The sequence below is a fragment of the Mustela lutreola genome, chromosome 18, assembly GCF_030435805.1.
Source record: "Mustela lutreola isolate mMusLut2 chromosome 18, mMusLut2.pri, whole genome shotgun sequence".
NCBI classification, from domain to species: Eukaryota; Metazoa; Chordata; class Mammalia; order Carnivora; family Mustelidae; genus Mustela; species Mustela lutreola.
In genome coordinates, this window is record NC_081307.1 from 27166843 (window position 1) to 27188083 (window position 21241).

General features: G+C 37.4%; 1 protein-coding gene and 1 pseudogene across 2 annotated transcripts in view; one reads left to right on the forward strand and one right to left on the reverse strand.

The window, feature by feature from the left end:
• SNX25 (sorting nexin 25) overlaps positions 1-21241 on the reverse strand; it is a 128542-nt gene that overhangs the window by 82749 nt on the left and 24552 nt on the right. For both annotated transcript variants that reach the window (XM_059155829.1, XM_059155830.1), the window contains exons 2-5: positions 19754-19838; positions 7898-8114; positions 1783-1955; positions 112-298 (exon numbers count right to left, since the gene is read on the reverse strand). In XM_059155829.1, the coding sequence (XP_059011812.1) occupies positions 112-298; positions 1783-1955; positions 7898-8114; positions 19754-19838 (662 nt within the window). The remainder of the gene's footprint in view (positions 1-111; positions 299-1782; positions 1956-7897; positions 8115-19753; positions 19839-21241) is intronic.
• LOC131820722 (U6 spliceosomal RNA) lies at positions 21118-21215 on the forward strand (annotated as a pseudogene).

The window sequence follows — 21241 nt, forward strand, 5'->3', positions numbered from 1 at the left end:
TATGGACTTCCTTTATTTCTGCCTCCCTGACAACCACATTTTTTTAGTACCTAACTAGGCAGAGGATGATAATAAGTAGCTACTGTCATGCTATAATTAAAGATCAAATACCTTAGCTGCTTCAGGAACTCAACATCAGAGTTGCTATTAATAAGCTTGATGAACTCTTCATAAGATGGAGCATAGGTGTAGGCTCTCTTGTGATGTTCATTCATCTGTTCTCTGCGTTCCAGCTGGGCAAGTAGCATCTGGTTAATGTAATCTGGATTACTAAGTAACTCCACTACTGGCTTCAAGACTGTGGGAAGAAGAAAGCAACACTGAAAAAGGTATGTTTCTTTGAAGGAACTGTTTTTCATTTACAGAACTGAAACCACTTCTGGTGAATGTTTTTAAACTACCCAAATGGGGACAAACAATTCAAATATTCAAAAATCTGTGTGCACACACAGCTCCCTCTGGATATGCTACCAACTATGGCTACAATCAAGTGGTTGTTTTAACAAATGAGTTAAGTTTAATAATGAAAGAGTGTCATTTGGAACCCAAGCTCTTAACATTGATATCAAAATTAAGTACACTGATTTTTTCCTTTTGTTTATTTAGTTAGTTAGTTTAATAAGGCTCATGTGTTTTGTCTGCCAAATGAAAGTTAACATTCTCACAACTGAAAAAAGCAGGCCTCAGGGAAGAAGTTGTTAAAAAGTCAATGATAACAACTACAAACTCATCCTACTAACAAACTCATCCTACTAACTTTAGGTTAAAAAGTTCCCTTTTCAGGGTATCTGGGGGGCTCAGTTGATTAAGTATCAGAATCTTAATTTCAGCTCAGGTCATGATCTCAGGGTCCTGGGATCAAGCCCAGTGTCGAACCAGCTTGAGGACTCTCTTCTTCTCCTTCTGCTTCTCCCCGCCACCCCACCCCCACCACTTTCACACACACTTGCTCACACATACCCTCTTTTTCTAAAATAAATAAATAATCTTTTTTTTTTTTAAAAGGGGGGGTTCCCATTTCTGGGGCACCTGGGTGGCTCAGCTGGCTAGGCAACCAGCTCTTAAGCTCAGCTCAGTTGCTGATCTCAAAGTCATGAAGCCAAAAAAACAAAAACAAAAAACAAAAAACTCCCTTTTCTCTATGTTTGGTATCCACTAATGACCACAAATAATAAATGAGACAATCAATCAACGCATATCAAATGCAATGTTATTTGGGATTTTGAGGTAAGAGAAATTTCTCTTAGGTCATATTTTCTTCCGTTTTCGTATTCTGGCCAAGCACCTTCCTCATTAAAATTCCTTTAGTAATTACATTATGTTGTGGTACAGTTCCTTTTTTATTTATTCCAAGTTCACAAAGTTACATATAGGCATTGTCAATGAATTTTCTATCTTAAAAGTATTCTAAGTAAATGCACACTAGAGTTCAAGTACAGATATTCTTTCATCGATGTATATATTATTGACCTGGATAATTCAAAAGCTATCCCAAATGGATGCTTGCCTGTGAAGAACATAAGGACTAATTATCCTGTGTCAAAATAAACAACAGAATGGACTATGTATTTGGCAACATGTTACATAAAAAACCTGTCTGTCATGGAGGGCCAAATAAAGCCGTCTTTGAATAACACTTCACATTTGAAAACCTGAAAATATCTTAGCTCCCATGCATCCCATGATATACAAGGGCAGCATAGGTAAAGTGTTATCACATTAGTATGGAACAATTGTTTGCATAATCATCACATTAGTAATATGAATTATTTACAAGTCTACCTTTTGTTGTGAGTATTTCTGCAAGCATTATACGTAAGCTGAAAGACTGGACATCTTTTGAGGGAAGGAGACAGAACACCAGAACCCGAGAACACATCTGTAGGAATTTCACTTCATCATATGAGTTCCTCAAGCATGTATGTAACACAAAAGGCCTTGGTTGTTCTTCATGTCTAAAAGAAATTGATGAAGAGGGGAAGAGGAAGGAAAGAAAGTTCTGAAAACAATTCAGTTATGTATCATTAAGTATAAAATATCTCAAATGGACAATATATCAGTTTTAATAATTGTGTCCACTCCTCAAAAATGTCAATAGCTAATAATTTTCTCAGTCACAGACTAATTTAGAAAAATGCTAATGCATGCTCTTTCAGGATTTCAAACCTTAAGTAGCATCAACAATTACACATAACTCCCAAATCACAGCAACAATCCAGAAAATTATGTTTCTTTTTTTTAAAAAATATTTTATTTTATTTATTTATTTGACAGAGATCACAAGTAGGCAGAAAGGCAGGCAGAGAGAGGAGGAAGCAGGCTCCCCGCTGAGCAGAGAGCCTTATGCGGGGCTCCATCCCAGGACCCTGAGATCATGACCTGAGCTGAAGGTAGAGGCTTTAACCCACTGAGCCACCCAGGCGCCCCTCTGTGTGTTTCTTTAACTGGACTATTTTTAAGTCTTCTAGACATCTTCTTAAATGTGATCTATTGCGTCATTATTCAAAAAAAAAAAAAATCTAAGAAAATATTACCAGGGTGACTAGCCAGCTTTCCTGACTAGGTAATCACGGGATAAAAATGCTATGGGTTTTCTACTGAAGAGAAGGTCCATGACTTATCTGGTGCTACATAAATTGATGGCAAATTGCCTTCTGTGTGGTTCCCAAGTATTTTCTAGATAGTCTTGACAGCTGTGGTCAGAGGCTTCGCTATCAGCACTGACCTTCTCCTTATCCCAGGACCATTAATTTGGAGGCTCCTGAGTGAAGAGGAATAGAAAGCAGAACCTTCTATACCTCCTTTTCCCACAGTACCTTGATAGTAGTAGTTCAAGAAAGACAGGGACATTCATTCTTCTAACACCTTCTAGATAAGAGGGAACATTTATGGACTTCTTATAGTGACTAGGGGCCAATCCTGAGGAAGTACTGACACTATGTAGAGCAGGAGGGATCACTCCAGTGCTAAACAGTGACGAAACAAATGCATCTTGGTGCCTTTTACGACAAGCCCCTCCAGAATGCTGACTGCAATTTCTTTCTGCACTGGAGAATGAAGACTAGTCTTCCATAGAAGACTAATCCTCCAAAAAAGGAAGATTTCCTCTTTTCCTTCTAAGACAACCAAGAAAAATTCAATATTAATGTGAAAAGCCAACAAAATAAACAGATTTTAAGAATAACCCTTTACATATATACTAATCATATGCTGACTTTTTAAAAATGGCATCTTCAGGGTGCCTGACTGGCTCCATTGGTAGAACATGGGACTCTTGATTTGGGGCACATGAGTTGGGGTTATTAGGGCTCAAGTAAAGTACATTTAAAGTGGCATCTTCAATTATTTGAAATTCTAGCTATGCTGCCAGTTAGAGATGATCTTTTAATATAGTAAGATCTAGATGCTACTCTTGTCTCATCAAGCACTTTTAAGGATAAAACTTTACTCTAAAATATGTATTCGGTTGACAATTATTGGGGAAATCTGGCCCCAAAAAATTAATGACAGAAGCTTCTTTCTATAATATCAAATCCCTCTCAAAGTATACGCAAACCCTTCTCTGTTCCAGTGGAAAGCAGATCAAAGGATCCTAGCCAACAGACTTCTACAAGTTCACTCCTAGAACTGAGTTAGGGAAAACTTTCTGAGTGAGCATAAAAGGCCAGATATCTGGTCAAAAAAATGAGGTCCATCTGAGGAAAAAGGGGAGGCCAGTGCTTCCCTGGAATCCCTCTGCTCACTCCAAGCCGTATATTCCTATGATGCCTTCCGGTTCATGGGCATCGAGTACTGCTTCAGAACCCAGGAAAAGATCCCTAGGCACATGGCTGCTTCTGGGTCATGATGTGTCCACGTGCCTGCGTCCAGGCAGCAGCCTTCTTCTGCTGGTGTGGACGGATCATTTGTTTACTCTAATGCCTACTACTTGCATCTGGGCTCTCCCTCCTTGAGTGAGCAAAAGGACATTCACCTTTTGGAAATTTCACATGTACAACAAGACTTAATCTTCCCACCTACGCTGATGAGCAGGCATCATGAACAGCATTTCATAGATGAGAACACTGAAGATCTGAGTGGCTATGCAAATAGTCCAAAGTCAGAGGTAATAAACAGTAGAACTAACTCTCCTGTTCTGCCTGACTCTCTAGTCCAGACTCTATGCTACCCCAGAATCAAAGATTGCAAAGAGGAAAAGAGTGAAAAATCCAGAGATAAAGACAGAATATATGAATAAAAAACACTTTCCCCTCAAACAGAATGACTATGCTTGACGAGTAAATCAAACACAAAGGGAATGTAAGAAGGAGACTGTGAAATTAAAGATGCTGCTGATTAAACAGCTTAAAAAGAATCAGTTTTAGATTTTCCTGAAACATGCTGGAACAAGACAGATGGGACAAAGGAAGAGGAAGCAGAGGCAAGCCTTAAATGTGATCTGGACTGGGCTTAAAGCAGCAACAGAATGTCGGCCTGGAAATAAACACAAGCTGACTGAAAAGCTGCCCCCACACAACTGCCTAACAGTCAACCAGCGTATGTGTTGCTTTTATTAATGCAATTTATTATTGTCTTGTCTGACAGTGGCCAATTCAATTGGGTGCTTCCCAGGCTGCCAAAGTCATTTTGCAGCCAATAGATACCTGCACAGCAGTGGAGATTTCTAGGATGAGGACACTATTTACCTGGGGCAGGCAAGTGCAGACACAGCCATCAAACCTAGACACATTGTCTAGCAGTCTCATTATGTGATTTGTAGAAGATAATGCATAATCAGATATTAGTTCTCTAGAGTTCACTTCTAGGGCATAATCATCTATATGAAAAACACCAGTAGCCTACTGGCACTTCTTCAAATATCTATAATCCCAGAGTACAGTGGTAAGACTTTTTTTTTCTTTAATTAGAATTATCAACTAGAGCTTCTAGGCATAGCCCAGATATCAACAGAATAAAATCTACTGTTGGTATAAGAAAACTAGAAGCCCAGAGGGAAGGCATTTCTAAAATGGAATCAATTCTCTGTTTCTATTACTGTGATGCTTTACCCATAATATCTTTATATTAGTCACAAAAGAAGTAATTTCAGAAGCTGGTAAATGTCTCCATGAAATATATATGTTCATGTTCAAATTAGATCATCATAAAAATACTAAATTTCTCTAACCACTTGCTCTTCTCCTAAACCTAAATCTATCCATCTTCTCACTGGAATAAAACATGGATTTAAAATACTGTCCTTCACTGAACCATAATTTAAGTACTTTAAAATGAGCATCCCCTGAGTTCCAACAAGTCTTGGACAGCATCTGGCAGGCAGAAGTCAGGAGCACTTTACACAACAGATACTGCAGCAAACTAGCAGGAGCTCCTAGGGGTTGCTGAACACTTGAAAGGAGTCGCTGAAGCTCTTGAGATGCCAGGGGTATAACCCTAGAGTCCTCATTCTCTCACGTTCCTTGTTAGTTCACATACTTGCTGGGAGCTGCTTTCTCCACCAACAGCAATTTTCAAAGGGTGGTCTGAGGACTCCGCTGTGTAATATAAAATGTCATCTGTCTTTTTCACCCTGTTCTTACACACACAGTGGAGTATCCAGAGGCTACCTAATGTGTGCTAACACCACGAGTCTACTGCCTAATGGCAAGAGAACTGTGTATTTGTACACTTTAAAAATGTCTTGGTTTGGGGGTGCCTGGGTGGCTCAGTTGGTTAAGCAACTGCCTTCGGCTCAGGTCATGATCCTGGAGTCCCAGGACTGAATCCCACATAGGGTTTGCTGCTCGGCGGAGAGTCTGCTTCTCCCTCTGACCTCTCTCCTCTCATGCTCTCTCTCTCTCTCAAATAAAGAAAATCTTGGGGGAAAAAGTCTTGGTTTTAATAGCTGACATGGTGAACACTGATAGGATAGCAAGAGGTAAGGTGGCATATGTTTAACCACCAGCTCCCCCAGGGGAAAATCATCTCTGACTTGTAGCATTCTCCCATTGCACAGTGTAAGTACTCCCGCCATGGCTAATGACAAGCTAGCAAGGTAATATCCCTGATCTCAAAGTAGGGAAGGGATGTGCACAGTCAGCTCTTGCAAACCAGTACAAGCTGGTCCCAGAACCCCATGAGATAGAACCCACATAAACAAGGTGCTTTTGAGAGTGCATGGCTGGGTCAGAAGAACACGCAACTCTTGATCTTGGGATTGTGAGTTTGAGCCCTACATTGGGTGTAGACATTACTTAAAAATAAGATCTTTTAAAAAAAAAAAATGCCTTTAGGTTTTCAATAACTTTAAGAGTATAGGGGATCCCAAGACCAAAAAAAAAAAAAAAAAAAAAAAAAATCTTAGAACCACTGCACTACAGTAATTTTTTTCAAATCATGGATTGTGGCCCACAAGGAATAAGTTAAAATCCAGCTCATCTCAAACATCATTTTTAAAAAGATTTTAACACAAAAGTATCAGTTATCGCAGGTAATAATATTGTTTTATGAAACTGGGTCACAGTATAAAATGTATTTCTTACTATGGGTCACAATTTTTTAAAAATGCAAAATACTGGGGGCAACAAACTGAAAAATATTAGGCCCATGATGGCTCTGCACATTTTGATCTCATAAGCCTGTGTGACACAGACTTTGGGAGAAAGCACGATTCATGGAAAGAGGCAGTATAGCCAAGAACAGGGAGCTGCTGCTGCTCAAGGACATTTAGCAACTAGGCCCCACTGAGCAACAGCACAGGGCCCAGCAGGCTTCTCAGCAGAGAATAGGAGATACCACCTGCCCGATAAGGATGCCAATGTTTACTCATCCTTGTGTGTATTTTTCAGATACCTTGTCTCTCCCATGAAAGTAGAGGTAGAATAGTATCAGTGCGAATAGGCCACATTAAATTAAGGAGCCCCCTCCTACTAAGTCCACATCCAAACAGGCAGAAGGCTACTCCTCTCCTGCAGTAAGACGACTTTTACATGCAAGCTAGACGTGCTGTAATTCAGCATTCTCACTCATTCAGGAATAGCACATGCAATTAGGATCCCCCCAGCAAACCTCTGAACATAAGGATTTGTTACAAGCACAAAAATGGCCTTAAAGTCTTCCTTCCAAAGGCAGAATCACTTCATAGGTACACATCTTGTCAGTGTCAGTGGAACAGTACAAAGAACTAAGGAGCCTAACTATTCGCACTTTTCACATTGAAACATTTCTAATTATAGCCCACAACCTCCAATATTGAGTTCCTTTAAAAAGTCAGTTTTCAGGATATTGTGATGCAACAGAGTTCTCAACACAGGACTCACAAAAGGAAACATGAATTCTAAATCTTTCTAAAAATTGTTAATTCATAGACATTTCACAATATAAAACACTACATTTAAATTTTCTACTTCTAGGTACTCATGATTCTACAAACAAGTTCATGACAGTACCAACTTGGTAAAATTAATTTCATTAAGTTTTTCACAAATTAAAGAAGTCAATAAAGGGGTTTTCTATTAGAGAGTTATAAAAAAAAATCTACTCTATCACAACACTGTAACTGTTCTCCTTCAATATATCTACACTTCAAGCCAAACAGCAGCAGGAGGCAGAAAATTCTAGAGTTTTCTCTTGACTTTGACCCCTTTCTGTATACGAAAAATATTTTAATATATTTTTTTAAGATTTTATTTACTTATTTGACAGAGAGAGATCACAAGTAGGCAGAGAGGCAGGCAGAGAGAGAGGAGGAAGCAGGCTCCCTGCTGAGCAGAGAGCCCGATGCGGGACTCGATCCCAGGACTCTGAGACCATGACCTGAGCCGAAGGCAGCGGCTTAACCCACTGAGCCACCCAGGCGCCCAAAAATATTTTAATGTAGAAAAAAGGTGGGGGAGATTGTTCATGTTAGAACAGTTACCTGGCATTTGCAGCTTTCAGGTCACAGAAATGAGTGAGTAAAGTCCTCACAACATCATTGCAGACGACTTTAACCACATCCACGTGGCTCAGTCTGTGACGCAGCTGTCTGGCAATTTCCCAAAAGTCTTCCAAGAGCAGATGGTAAAGCTGTCCCTCATCTCTGCTGAGATTTCCATACCAGGACAGAACGTAATCTCTATAACTGTAGTCAAACACTACCAGGAATAAACAAAGCAATGAGTAAAACTTAGAAGCATACACTTAAAGAAGCATATACCACGACCACATTTCTACTGGAAGCTGACAACCCACTATTTAATATTCACTGTTTAAAATACAAAGCAAATAGATAACCACACAAGAGAAGACGTATCTTTCCTAGAATATTTAAAAATAAAAAGATTCTCAGATAACTAAAATTCTGAGGGTGTGGTGACCACATGTCCTGAATTTTTGTGGACACACCAATTTTTAAATATTCTATCCTGGGGCCAACCGATCTAAATTTATCAAAAAACAAGAGTGTCTTACACAGTGGCAACCACTTATCGAGTCTGCCGGTTATCAATTTATTGCCTCTTGCTTCCAAATTCACCCTTTTTTGCCCTGCTTTATGATACTGGAGATGGACCATGTAAACATTTCCTTGCCAACCCATGCCGTGTTAGAGTCTGTCGGGAGAGGATGCCGGAGGGACTGCGGAGGAGGAAGGGGCTTCTTCCCATCCTGGTTCCTGTGTGTTCTCTGATTGCTCCTGCAGTGTGCAGCAGGCAGCAGCACATGGGGCACCAGATGGCCTCACTCCCAGCAGATTCCAATGGCACTCAGAGGGCAGCTGCCCAGAGAAGTCTGCTAGCAACCTGGGGGTGGCTTCCCCAGCCTGAGTTATATCCCCAAAACTTCTCCACCATTACATGGGCCACAGCTGTGCCCTCTCCAGTGAGGCCTGGATCTCAGCTCTGGGGTGAAGAAGGAACCCACTCCCAAATGCATCACTCCTTAAAGTGCTCTGTCTCGGCCATAGGACTAGTGGGTGCTCCCATTATTTGCTCTTCCTATATTCTTTGGAGTTCTCTTTATTCCTCAGTAGTCAAGTTCTCTTGCAAGTTAATAAGTCTTTAAAAAAAAAAAAAAAAGATTTTATTTACTTGACAGAGATCATCACAAGCAGGCAGAGAGGCAGGAGGGGGCAGAGTGGGGTTGGGGAGAGCAGGCTCCCTGCTGAGCAGAGAGCCCCATTGCAGGGCTCAGTCCCAGGACCCTGAGATCATGACCTGAGCTGAAGGCAGAGGCTTAACCTGCTAAACCACCCACGTGCCCCTAATCATTCTTTATATTAAACTTTCTTGTTCAAGTACTCTGTGTTTTCTGTCTCTTACTGAGACCCCAACTAATGCAGGAAGAATCCGTTAAGTCAGATATCACAGCCGGCTCAGCATCTGTGGCTGACAACCTTCTGTGGAAGATTTCTAGTATCTCTCTTCTTAATTCTGGATCAATTTTATGCCTTGGATATAAAAACCCTTAGCTCTAGACCAGTGCTGTCCAACAGAATATGAGAGTCACATATGTAATTTTAAGTGTCTAGTAGCCACATTTAAAAAAGGAAAAAGAAACAGGTTAAATTTTAATAATATTTTTCAATTAATAAACCCCAAATATTATGATTTCAATACAGAATCAAGATTACCAATTAATAAAATTCTTTTTCCATGCTAAGTGTTCATCATCTGGTATATATTTTATATTTCCAGCACATCTTAATTTGGACTAGCCACATTACTTAATCGCCATTTCTACACAGCAGTTCTCTGTTGCTCAGGGAAGCTCAAGTCTGCATAGAAGATGAAGATTGAAAAATAAAAATGTTACTGGACTTAAGTCATGAGTTCCCCAAGGGAGAAAAGCACAGCCTCATATCTGTGTTTCAGCATAAGGATACCTGTACTATTTTTTCATCACTGCTTATTTCTCAAGGTTTTCTCTTTCCTTCTTCAAATACCATTTGGCTTTATTTTGATATGACCATCATTGTCTCAGATAGTCTATCCTCTTGCTTTGCTTTGGGAATCCTGTAGAATAAAATGTAACTTGGGATCCTGATTTACTGCACACCTGGCCCACAAATGTCTAACCCATAATTCTCAAATAGTTTGGCAGGTCAGGCTCATTTTATTCATCTTGGCTGCTCCACACCAGTTTTAAGTGGGCTTGGTGGGGGTAGATGAGCAGGTGATAGGAAGGAGGTCATATTTCTCAGAAAACTAAATAGCAATGGAACCTCCAGCTCAGAGTTCATCCTATGTAAGGATTCCATATATGTGCAAAAGCCCACAAATCAAGGAAAACACAATTCTTGTTTTGATATTCCGTGATGGCTTTTTTTTTCCCTCAGAATATCAACTATGAAAGTGTACCCAAGGATGCCTGGGTGGCTCAGTGGGTTAAGCTGCTGCCTTCAGCTCAGGTCATGATCTCAGGGTCCTGGGATCGAGTCCCGCATCGGGCTCTCTGCTCGGCAGGGAGCCTGCTTCCCTCTCTCTCTCTGCCTGCCTCTCCATCTACTTGTGATTTCTCTCTGTCAAATAAATAAATAAAATCTTTAAAAAAAAAAAAAGAAAAAGAAAGAAAGTGTACCCAATGCTTTTCCACATTTCCAGAATTTCTACATTGCAGATTTATAGTATTTCACAAAATGGCATTTTAAATTCCGTAGGTCAAAAACATACATAAAGCATCAAGAATTTTGTTCACAGACACATGTACAACGGTTTAGCTAAATCCTCAAAGTGATACCACTGGCCTAAGTAGTGGGATAAGATACTTAAGACAGCTTAAGCCTTATAGTGGAGAACCATTATAGCCAAAGACTAAGAGGCATTGAAAAGATAAAAAAAAAAAGAAAGAAAGAAAGAAAGAGAAAAAGAAAATAACTCAATCTTTTATTTTTCATTAAAGAAGCATTTAATTCTGGCATATAAAGCTTCCAGTATATATGGTAGAATAGATAGCCACTGGACACAAAATGCAAAATAAAGGCAAAACCAACAAATAAATCACATCCTAAATGTTTTGGCTTTTTTCTGCTCACTTCCAGATATTAATTTGAATAAATGGTTATGTTTTCTAGATTTTACAAAAAGTAGCCACATCTCATTCCTTTTAAAAAAATTTTTTCTTTTTTTTTTTTTTTTTTGAGAGAGAGAGAGAGAGAGAGAAAGCATAAGCAGGTAGAGGACCAGAGGGAGAGGGAGAAGCAGGCTTCCCACTGAGCAGGGAGCCCCACGTGGGGCGGGCTTGATCCCAGGACCCTGGGATCATGACCTTAGCCAAAGGCAGACGTTTAACCAACTGAGCCACCCAGATGCCCCAACACATCTCATTCCTAGTTGGACTATTCCAACTAGGAGAAGGCATAAATGGTTTCTGACCTGGATATTTAAGAAAATGGGGGCAAAAACAGGAATAGGATAATCCCATAATCTCATTTATGGACACAAATAGACCACGGTTCCTACACAGTAATTGAGTTACATCCTCTCAAGAAATTGAGGCGCCCATCAAAAAACCCCGAAATCTTGCCATTTGCAATGACATAGATGGAATTAAAGGGTATTATGTTAAGCGGAAATAAGTCAATCAGAGAAAGACAAGTATCATATGATCTCTCTGATATGAGGAATTTGAGAGGCAGGGCAGGGGGTCATGGGGGGGAAGGGAGGGAAAAAATGAAACAAGATGGGACTGGGGAGGGAGATAAACCATAAGAGACTCTTAATCTCAGGAAGCAGGGTTGCTGGGGGGGAGATGGGAGGATGGGGTGGCGGGGTGATGGACATAGGGGAGGGTATGTGCTATCGTAAGTGCTGTGAAGTGTGTAAGCCTGATGATTCACAGACCTGTACCCCTGGGGCAAATAATACATTGTATGTTAATTAAAAAAAAAAAAAAAGAAAGAAAGAAATTGAGTCTCCAAGAAGTGAAATAACTGGCTCAAAATCAAATAGGTGGTAAAGCCAAGTGTCCTATCTGCCAGTCACCCTTCCTACTCAGCACACAGTAGTCCTGCATGAAGGTAGAACAAACAAGTCACACGAGTAAAAGACCTGAGAAATCTGAAAGAGCATCCTTCTCCATTGGACATTCAGCTTGTTTGAAACATTTATGTGAAAAAAGATATGCAAACGGCTACACTTTAAAAATTGTGCCAGAAGGCACTAATAGGACGAATGGGTGGAAGTCATAAGAAAAATGTTTTTTTCTGTTTGACATAAGGAGGAACTGAATAAAAACATTAAAGCTGTCCAAGATTAACAGCAGATGGTGAATATCCTATCATAAGAAACTTTTAAACAAGCTGGATATCCAATGGACAAGGATGACCTAGAAAAATTCATTTCCTGTGATGGGGGGCTGAATTATATAATCTCCACAGAGCCTTGTCTGCAAAGCTTTTAGACCCTTCTTCTGGTAAGAGCCACCCTGACAACAAAGCACTGCTAATTTATTCATTTTCAATTCTTTCACCCTTACTCTTTTACTAAACAAAGTTGTCACGCCACAGAATTTTTAGCTAGTAGCAAATAAATCTACAATCCAAAACGTTTGGGAAATAGAAGTATTTTTCCTTTCATTAAAATTGAGTTTCAAATTATAGAAGGAAAAGCAATTATAAGAGACTTAATATCTTTAAAATAAGATCTTCTTAGCATGCTAAGGATTTATGTGAAGGGCATATTCATCTACATAATTTCCCATCACACTTGTTAACCACACACTGCATATGCTAATTAATACAGCTCTAAAATACTCCTCCGATACTACATTTTTGTTAGGAATTGATAAAAATGAACATTGGTAAAAATCTCAACTCAGGGGCACCTGGGTAACTAAGTCAGTTAATTGTCTTTGGCTTAGATCGTGATCTCAGGGTCCTGGGATCAAGCACCCCCCCACCCCCCCCACCCCCCCCATCCCCCGCATCCCACTTCCTGCTCTGCGGGGAGCCTGCTTCTCCTTCTCCCTCTGCCTGCTTGTGTGAATGCTCCAGCTCTCAGTAAAATAAAATCTTCAAGAAAAAAAAAAATCTCAACTCAGTAATAGAAGATATACCTGGAACTAACAAATCTCTATCAGTAGCTTATCAGTATACCTTTAAGCTAAGTATTATAAAAATAGAGCAAATATAAAAAGTATGAACCAAGGGGACTTGGCTGGCTCAGTCCATAAAGCATGTGACTCTTGATCTCAGGCCATGAGCTTGAGCTCCATGTCAGGCAGAAAAAAAAAAAAAGTATGAAACAGAACCATGATTCTAACTATATACAACATATCTACATATACTCATTTGTATACAAGTGCACATATGAACAAAATATTTTAAAATGTATCCTATGGATCAATTTGAGGAGACACAGAAATTCATGATAAAATTGTTTTATGGTCTCTATAAGAGATAAATAGGAGTACTATAACAAACCAAATGAGAAATAAAAGAATAATTATCTTCATTGCCAAGCAAAGAGTCTTTCTTCTAGCAGCCAACAAAAATTCAAGTGCTGTTATCAAATCTATTTTCTAGACTACTCTCAATGAAATAAGCAGGTAAAAAGGAATCACTGCAGATTACAAAGAATGGAGTAACATGTTTGAAACTTTAATTTTAGTAGGATTAATGTGAAAAGAGGATTTAGGGTAACAAAGTAGGGAAAAACTGTAAGTAAAGAGACCAATTTAAAGGCCATCATGTTAGTCTAGATAATGTGATGTTAGGTACTCTCTGCCTATACATATTCAGAATAAAGAATGACTCAAACTAAAGAAAGAGTATAAAAGAAAGAGCTCCATAAGAGCCATTCTACTTCTGCCTTTCCCCAGAGCAATTCAAGACAGAGCCTTCCTGCTCAAGAGGTAAGGCCCCAGGGGTCATAAACATCCAAGGCCTAAGTCCCTTGGAACAAAGAAAGTGCTGAACCAGAATCTGACCTAATGGTAATAAGGACAAGTCACCCTGAGGTGACTCGGGATAGCCAAGTAAAAATTAGGCTATAGAGCTGAGATTTCATACTCAAAGATTTTCAAAAGTATGTCCTGTCAGTCTTCCTGGGAATGTAACTTTGGGAGAAACTTTTGAGAGCATCTGGTTTAGAAAGATGGCTGTTCTGACTTCTCAAATATATGGTTCATTCATACCATACCTGAACCCCCAAAATACGGTTTCTACACTTAAAAATCGGCTAACAAAGCACAGCAATAATATACTTTAATCATCTTCCCTGGGTATACCATTCAGCTTCTAGCACTTTTAGCTTTAGTAATTTTTTTTGAAGATTTTATTTTTAAGTAATTTCTACATACAACATGGGGCTCAAACTCACAACCCCGAAACCAAGAGTTGCATGTTCCACCAACTGAGTCAGCCAGGCACACCTCAAAGCTTTAATAATTCTTACTAGTTCACAGAAAGCCAAACTGTATTATTTTGAGCTACATTCTTAAATATTACTTCTTTCTTCTTTGTAATTCAATCTATCAAGATTTAAGGCCAAGTCCTAATTTAACTGAGCTATAACACAAGCACACTTTAGTAACAATGACAAAAAACCCACCCACATTTATACATGCATATACACACACACCCCTTGTGTTTTACTCAACTCTTTGAATAAATCTGTTTTTAAAATACTTATTCTAAAGGGACTGAAATGAAGATATAAAAGTAAGATGGAATAATTATGTTATCTACTTCAAACTAACGTTAGGGGGAAATTTTTAAATAGTTCGTAAGCATTTCATATCAACTAAACTCAAGTTACTGCAGCCTTAACAAGTGTACCTGCTATTAAAATTTGCAAGCATACCAAGAGACCCTTAATTTTATCAATACAAGTCTACTATAGCTAGCTAATAACATTCAGAATTTCAATTACATATACTGGTGCCAGGGCTTAGAAATGCAAATTAAAATACTTCAAAGATGCATATTATAATCATTACAGGTTATCTAAATACTTATGAAACCTCTTAACTTTCTCAACATGTATTTCTAGATTCTAATTTTTCATTAATTTAAATGTCCAAGATTTTTTAGAAGAAAATTTTGGTTTTAGCTTATTGTTGTTTTTAACAACTGCCAGATGCATTCATTTTATTCTCATAGCCAACTTTATGGCAGCCTTTAGCTTTTCTTTTGGTAGATGATATAAATACTCAATTCTACTGAAAATCATTTTGCTTAAAACAAGAGGAAATTGTAAACAATAATACAGTCAAAAAAAAAAAAAAAAACCAAAGAAAACAATTATTGTACAAAGTGTAATTAACTAAAGCTCTTAGCCAAAGGCTTTGGATAATACTGCTCTTTCAAAATAAATCATTGCACAGAAATTAGCCTGAAGATAATGTGGTTTGGGGATTTTTTTGTTCTGTTCTGTTTGGGTTTTTGTCAACCAGGCCTCAACCTTTATCTTTTTTTTTTTTTTTCCATTAACATTTCTGAAACAAATTGGTCCCTGGTAAGTAAACATGCTATCCCAATTTCAGAGCAACTTTAAAGGCTTAAAAAATTAAAGAGATATCCATGTTCGCAGTAGCATATTCACTACAACCAAAAGATGAAAGCAACCCAGATATTCATCAGTGGATAACTGGATAAAGAAAATGTGGTTATAGGGGGCACCTGGTTGGCGCAGTTAGTAGCGTATGTGACTCTTGATCACAGGGTTGTAAACTGAAGCTTCACATTGCATGGTGAGCTTACTTAAAAAAATTAAGAAATATTTTTTATATGTGATTATAAAGATAAAATAGAATATTATTCAACCTTAAAATAGGAAGGAAATTCTGACATATCCTACAAATATGGATTAACCTTGAGAATACTATGTTAAGCAAATATGCTAAAGACAAAAGAACAATTACTATATGACCTCATTTATGTGTAGTACCTAGAGTCGAGGCGCCGAGATAGAAAGTAGAATGGCGATTACCAGGATCTGGGGGAAGAGAGGAGTAGGTATTGTGGTTTAATAGGCAGAGTTTCAGTCTTGCAAGATGAAAAGAGTTCTAAAGGCTTTTCGTAGTGATGAAATTGTACTTAACACTACTGAACAGTAAACTTAAAAATGGTTAAGATGTTAAATTTTACATTATATGTATTTTACCAAATTAAAAGAGAAAGGCAGAAGATTCCAATTCCAGGGATGGTGGAATAGCTTATACCAGACTAACCTTCCTACAGAAAACTATCAGGAACTTTAAAAAATATATATTAAAGAACTATTTAAAGACCTTGGAGAGATGGGTGCCTACGTGGCTCAGTTAAGCAACTGCCTTGGGCTCATGTCATCATCCCAGGGTCCTGGGATAAACCCCTGCATAGGGCTCCCTCCTCAGTGGGGAGCTTGTCTCTCCCTCTGTTGCTCCCCTGCTTGTGCTCTCTGTCTGTCCCTCTATCTGTCACATAAATAAAGGAAATATTTTAAACTCTTAAAAAATTAAATAAATACATAAAGGCACTGGAGAGCAGAGTGAGAGGAACTGAAGGGAAAATCTACCCTTGATAGAAGGGACTAGCCCTGGTACCAAACACATTTATGTAACTTTCCCCTAAAGTACTCACCAGTCTTAGAGGCACAAGGAAGTTCAAATTTAGACTGAACATCTGTATTTTTTTTAATATAAGATATCAGAAAACAGAGTTAGGAACTGCCAAAGCGCCTAAAAATAAGGGCAGGAAATACAAATAAGATGGAGCCACAAAATCTGGATTATAAACCCTCAAACCCATTGCTGACTCTGCCCTACACATGTATGGAGGTAAGACTGCAAGGAAACAGCAACAGCTGGAATTGAAAGAGGTGAGCAGATTCTCTGACTGCATTCCAAGACAGAGTGACAGAGTCTGGAGATGGAGTCCTGCCCTGTTACAGGTGTGACCATGGACTTTCATTGAAACTGTGTAAGGAACATGAACTTGATGACTTCAGCCTATGTCCCAAGACTGAGGGATTCATCTTAGACTAAGGATAAAATCCAAGCAGACCTGCCCTGAAAATATGTATAAAACCAAGTATCCTCAAGGTGAACAGTCAAAAATTAAGCTGGCTACTAGACCAAAAACCAACACTCTTCAGAGGAAGGTAACATAAAACTAGAATGTCTAGAAAGTAGCATCTGCATTGTTCAGGATAAAATAAAAAATAAGAAGACCTAAGAAAAACTGAAAAAGAAAAAAAAAGTAACACATACTTAAGAGAAAAACCAATGGGTATAAATCAACTCTAAGATGGCCTTGATTTTGGACTTTGCATACAGAGACTTTAAAGCAATTATAGAAATATGTTCAAGGAATTAAAGATAAAGATGGTAATAACAAATGGCAAATGGGGAAATCTCTGCAGAGAACTAAATAAAAATTCTAGACAGGGGATGCCTGGGTGGCTCAGTTGGTTAAACATCTGCCTTCAGCTCAGGTCATGCATCGGGCTCCTTGCTTAGCTGGGAGCCTGCTTCTCCCTCTGCCTGCTGCTCCTCATGCTTGTGCACTCTCTCTCTCTGACAAATAAATAAATACAATCTGAAAAAAAAAAAAAAAAAGAAAGAAAGAAAAGAAATTCTAGACAGAAGTACAATATTTGAAATTTTTTGAAAATATTTTATTTATTTATTTGACAGAGAAAGCAAGATCACAAGTAGGCAGAGCAGCAGGCAGAGACAGAGGGGTAAACAGGCTCCCTGCTGAGCAGAGAGCCCAATATGGGGCTTGATCCCAGGACCTTGAGATCATGACCTGAGCCAAAGGCAGAGGCTTAATCCACTGAGTCACCCAGGTACCTTGTACAATATTTGAAATTTTAAAATTCACTGGATACACTTAAGTAGATAAAAACAATGAAAAAAACAGTGAACTTGAAGACAGATGAATAAAAATTACCCTATCTAGAGAACAGAAAGAAAAAAGAATTAGTAAATTAGACAACATCAAAATAAAAAACTTCTGCTCAAAGACAACATTAAAAAATAAAAGGGAATTTACGAACTAGGAGAAAGTATTCTCTGTATCTATATCTAACAAAGGATGTGAATCTACAATCTTTAAAAACATTCCTACAAATCAACTGTAAGGTAAATTTTAAAAAAGAAAGACTTGACCAGACACATCACAAAGGAAGATATAGAAATGGTCAATAATCAATGAAAGGATGCTCACCATCATTAGTTGTCATAGATATGCAATTTAAGGTTCCAGGAAGATTCTGTTTTACATTTATCAGAATAGTTAAAATAGAACAAATGACAACAGTAAATATCAGTGATAATGTAAAACAATTGGAACAGTCATACATAGTGAGAGCCTAAATAAAGACATCATCACTTTACAATTTTATTTGTCAATTTCTCATGAAGTTAAGCACACAACTTACCCTAGGTCTGGTAATTCTACTCCTTGAAATTTGTCCATAACACATGAAAACATATGTCCACAAAAATGCTTGTTTATAGCAACTTACCCAGTGTGTTTCAAAAAATTAGAAACAACACAAATGTCCAAAAAAGAAAGAATAAATATATGGACACAGTCATATTAGTAAAATAGAATACAACTCAGTAGTAATAACAAAAAATGAACTGATTCAAACAATTGATAAATTTTAAAAACATGCTGAGAAAAGAAGCCAGGCATAAAAGACTATATCCTGTATGATTCCATCTCTATAAGGTTTAAGAACAGGCAAACTTATCTATAATGATAGAAATTAGAACAAGGGAAAGTGTGTTTGATTAGAGGGGGTCAGAAGGCAAACTTTCTGTAATGATAGAAATGTGCTTTAGTTTCATAGGGTTGCTAGTTACATAGTTATACACATTTATGAAAATTACTGAATTTATGTACACTTAATATCTGTGCATTTCAAAGTACGTAAATTTTACCTCAATAAAAGCAATTAGTTACTTTTAAACCATGATTTTGAGATTATGAATTAAAATTATTGGATTTTACATTTGGCTTTTATCAAAGTTACCATACTTTACTAATAGAAATATTTTTAAAGCTTAATTAGTCCCTAAAGTTCTAAAACTATGAATCCACACAATTTCAGACTGCTTCTGTATTCACATAGCACTCATCTTCAAATTTTAATACAGTGATTTCTGTGAACCATGAAAGTAAACATACTTACTATGTACTTACCACGTTATTCACTTCTCTCAACTTTATATCTAATTTCCATATTCACTCTAAAAACTCACTTTTTTTCTGTACTTATAACTGAAATTGTGTTTTTAGAAATTTGATTTTTAAAATATTATTTGAAATTTAATTTGATCTCAAAATGTCTTTTCAACTTTAATATTTCTAATTACACCTGATTTCCACTTCTACATGGAACAATATCATGCCCTTACAACTTACCTTCAACATAGCTCAATACTAGTTTTACTGACATGTCCTCCATTAAGAAGGCTGACTGCTATATCCCTTAATTTGCTTAACTGATTTGTTGATGAGCAAGCCTGAGTGCATTCATCCCCAACACACCTTCTCTAGGTTATATCTAAAAGAAAAAATATTTCCTAATACCTATTTTAGGTGAGAGAACAGATCCTTGTTTCATATGGTGGAACTAGCTCTACATGACTGGTTAGCTTCATGTGACCTTGAAATCCTAGTCAATATTTAAATCCCATCCATTCAACTAAAATATGGATGTATTTATTCAGACATTATAAAAATTCCCAATGTTACACACAGACAAGAAGGATAGATAAATCTGTTAGAGATTATAATTTTCCCTTCAGAACATAATGAATTGCTTTACATGGTAATCATAAGCTTTCATTTAATCCTTACCTTCTTTCAGAGCTTTGTCCATATTATGAGAAATTACTACCCTTCTAGACTGAACTGACTCATGTGGGTTTCCATACACAGGACTCTGAAATGTAAAGAAAGGAAAAAAAGGACACAGATTACTAAATGAATAAATTATATATAAAAATAAAACCAAACCATGAAATACCATTTAAATAAGCTTTAAGATGTTGCTTAATAGATTATAAAGTTCTTCTGGAAAAGTAAATAAATGCTTGACATTAGTTAAGAAATTTTTGAAAAAGAGGGATTTTCCCTAACAGATATCAAAACAACATGATGCCAGAGCAAGAATAAACAAATCAACAGAACAATAGAAGTACAAAAACAAATCTATCTATATATGAGAATCAAGAACATAAGAAAGTTTGACTATTGAATAAGTGGCTTTGGAATAACTTGATATTCATGTATAAGAAAAGGTTAGAGCTTTGTCTCATACTTTATGCATAAATAATTCCAAATATATAAAAAGTACATTATTTTGGGGGGCACCTGGGTGGCTCAGTGGGTTAAAGCCTTTGCCTTCGGCTCAGGTCATGATCCCAGGGTCCTGGGATCGAGCCCCGCATCGGGCTCTCTGCTCTGTGGAAAGCCTGCTTCCTCCTCTCTCTCTCTCTCTGCCTGCCTCTCCATCTACTTGTGATATCTCTCTCTGTCAAATAAATAAATAAAATCTTAAAAAAAAAAAAAGTACATTTTTTTTTAAACTAAAAATATTGTTCAAAGGAAATAAGGGAGAAGCCGTGTATAATCATGGGATGGAGAAGGTCTCTCTAAAAGAAGACACAAAATTCAAAAGTTTAAAAAATAAAAAAAGCTAACAAATACAACTATATAAAATAAAATCCTGTTTGGCAAAATATACTAAGAAATGTAAATGATAGAGCAGGAGATAATATCTCAACATATATAACAAAGGACTATTATTTAACATATACAGAGCTCCTCAGAAAAATAACTAAAATCCAAGAAAAGAAACTGAAAGATCATATAAGATAAACAAATAAATAAATATATGAAAAAAATATGTAATACAAATTTGACCAATGACCAAAGCAGGGGGAAAGATGAATACTGTCTAATATTGGCAAAGATACATAGAATTGCTCATTTCATACATTGCTGGGGGAAATGTTATTTCTATGAGCTACAATTTCATTTAGCAATTCTACTCCTAGGAATCCAACCAGTGGAAATACTTGCACGTATGCAAAGAAGTATACATACCAAGAATTTCACTGCTCTATTGACTTCAAGGGCAAAAAATGAGAAAAAAAAAAACCAAATATCAATAGTCAGAGTTCAATTATGGTACAGCCATATTTTAAAATATAATGCAGCCATTAAAAGCAGAGAATTAGCTGGAAGTATACAGAGAGGATTAGCATGGCCCCTGTACAAGAATGACATGCAAATTTGTGAAGTGTTCCATAAAAAAAAAAGAATGTGACTGACAGGCAGCAC